Below are 2,164 nucleotides of genomic sequence, written 5' to 3' on the forward strand. Positions count from 1 at the left end.
GCCAGCGGCAGCGCCTACGTTGACGGCGAGAGGGTGGGGGCGCTGGGGGGCACTCTCGTGCCTGCGTCGGTTCCCGGCAGCACGACGGACGCGGGCGATGGGGCGGCCGCCGAAGAAATACTGCTGCCGCCGCAGGATGAGTTGGTGCACGTCCTTTTTGGGGGGCGGCGAAGCCGGTGCGGGGGGCGCAGGGAACGAAGTGATGCTGACGAACGTTTTGCTGTACAGCCGGAATGTTGAACACCACGGAGCTGAAGGCGCTCGTGAAGGAGAAGCCGCCCCTCCGGTGACGACAGAAGCGCCGTTGCCCACGGCCCCTCCGCAGGTCACGAGCGACAGCTCCGTGCGTGGGTGTGTGGCTGCCTATTTCTCTTCTGAGTGGAAGGGAACAACAGGGAAGGAGGTGGACCCGCGCTGGAAACCGCGCCAACTTCTTTTTGCTCGTGATTTTCTTTGTTTTGGGAGCCCCGTTTTCCTTCTTTTTTTTTGCTTTTTTGCTGTGCGCACACCCTTCCGTTGGGGAGGCGGGCTCCTCCTCCACACACGCCGAAGAGGGCCGCCGCGCTGCAGCGATGAGGCGTCCACGAGGCGGAGCAGCACCGCTGCGCAGAAGGCCCCCATTAAATGCAACTGACTGAGTGGGCATGCGGCGGACCACAATGAGGAGAAGCAAAAAAGAATTTTCTTATTCTTGTGGGCAAAAAAAATATATACACGTACAGACGTTTATTATTATTATTGCAGCCGCACGCTGCTGCACGCCAGCCTGCTGCTATTTTTTGTTTTGCGGAGAAAACATCATGGAGGACGAGAATTGTTTTTTGGGGTTTGTGGCGGTGTTATGCATAATGGAGGACGCTTTCCTTGGTTTTCATCTTTTTTTCAGTGGCTGGCCGCCGCTTTGGCTGCGGTGCCACCTCCAGCCCCAATTGTCTCTGTTCGCTGCCTTTCCGTCCCGCACCTCCACTGCGTGTGTTTTTGTTCGTAGGGGCTTATGCCGTGCTCGAATCTTCTCTTTCTTTGCGTTGCGTTTCCGCAAGCACACACACACGATAAGTTTATATTACTGCGGTGTACGTGGATGATTCTTTCGTAGTTGCTGCCGGCAGTGCCGCCTGTGGCTGCTGTTGCCTTCTTCCATGGCGGTGGGAAGAAGAGGGGCACAACAAGAGTGTGAGTATGCACTATGGATCCCTCTCTTTTCTTGCGGGTGCGGGCCGCTTTGAGTGGTGGCAGTGTCAACTGTAACGGCGTGGAGTGGCGGTGTGGTGTGGGTGATGTGTCATTGGATGGTTGCGGGCGCACTTTTTGTGTATGCGCGTATGGGGCCAGCGGGGTGGGTATTCGCGTTGGGTATCTTGCGTTGGCTGTGGAGGTGGCTGTGAAGGCCTCGCTTTAAGTGTTGGTGAGAGGGCAAACAGACAGACCCATTGATTATAAGTAAGGGGGAGTATGTGGGCTTTTTTTTCTTTTTGCGCCTTTCCGTCGCTGCAGTGCGCGACCGCGTTGGGTGTGCGGGGCGCCGCGGTTGCAGCTGCCCGTTATGGACAGCGGTGCCCGCCTGCTTGACATTGGCGGTGTGCGTGGGATGCTCCCTGACACAAATGTTCTGATGGCACCGAGCGGCATTCCCGGTGATGGTGCCAACGTTACCGGCCGACAGGCGACGGAGCGCGGAAGCAAACAACAGGGGGCTTTTAGTGGCTCGGTAGAAGAAGTGCTTCTGGAGGGAATAGTTGGCTCCCAAAAAAAAATACAACCGAACGATTTTATTCGGACGGATTTTGGCCCAACATCCGTGGTGGATGAAGACACAAAATGTGCCGATGGAGGTGTTTGTGCAGGAAAGTGCGGGATGCGTTACAGACCAGAGGCATCGTGAGTAAATTCTCAATTTTTCGTCTTACACAGCCATACAGAAAGAAATGGAAGCTTGGGCGCAAGCTTACGAAGAGCAGGGTGGCTACGCTGCGAGACTGGAAGGACTTTGCAGATAAGAGTATTGTCTCTCCTATTACACGGACAAAACTGAAGGCAGCCCTTGCCGCGGTGGAGGAGGCAGAGAGGGAAAGGCGGGCAGCCACAGCACCTGTGGTTTTGGATGAGAGGGCCTACCGGTCGGTGTTGAATGCAACGTGGGACTTACGTGGAGTCGGGCCACTTT

At 56.2% G+C, this 2,164-nt stretch overlaps 2 protein-coding genes across 2 annotated transcripts; both read left to right on the forward strand.

The window, feature by feature from the left end:
- Window positions 1-136: 136 nt before the first annotated feature.
- On the forward strand, window positions 137-634 carry TraAM80_10504 (uncharacterized protein; the record flags this gene model as incomplete). Its single annotated transcript, XM_029387119.1, has 1 exon — window positions 137-634. The coding sequence occupies one exon, from the start codon at window positions 137-139 to the stop codon at window positions 632-634; it is 498 nt and encodes a 165-aa protein (XP_029233039.1).
- Window positions 635-1,543: 909 nt separating this feature from the next.
- Window positions 1,544-1,882, forward strand: TraAM80_10505 (retrotransposon hot spot (RHS) protein; the record flags this gene model as incomplete). Its single annotated transcript, XM_029387120.1, has 1 exon — window positions 1,544-1,882. One exon carries the CDS (start codon window positions 1,544-1,546, stop codon window positions 1,880-1,882), a length of 339 nt encoding a protein of 112 aa, XP_029233040.1.
- Between the last annotated feature and the right edge of the window lie 282 nt (window positions 1,883-2,164).

The sequence above is a fragment of the Trypanosoma rangeli genome (assembly GCF_003719475.1).
Source record: "Trypanosoma rangeli strain AM80 chromosome Unknown Tra_15.4_contig_01015, whole genome shotgun sequence".
Classification (NCBI taxonomy): domain Eukaryota; phylum Euglenozoa; class Kinetoplastea; order Trypanosomatida; family Trypanosomatidae; genus Trypanosoma; species Trypanosoma rangeli.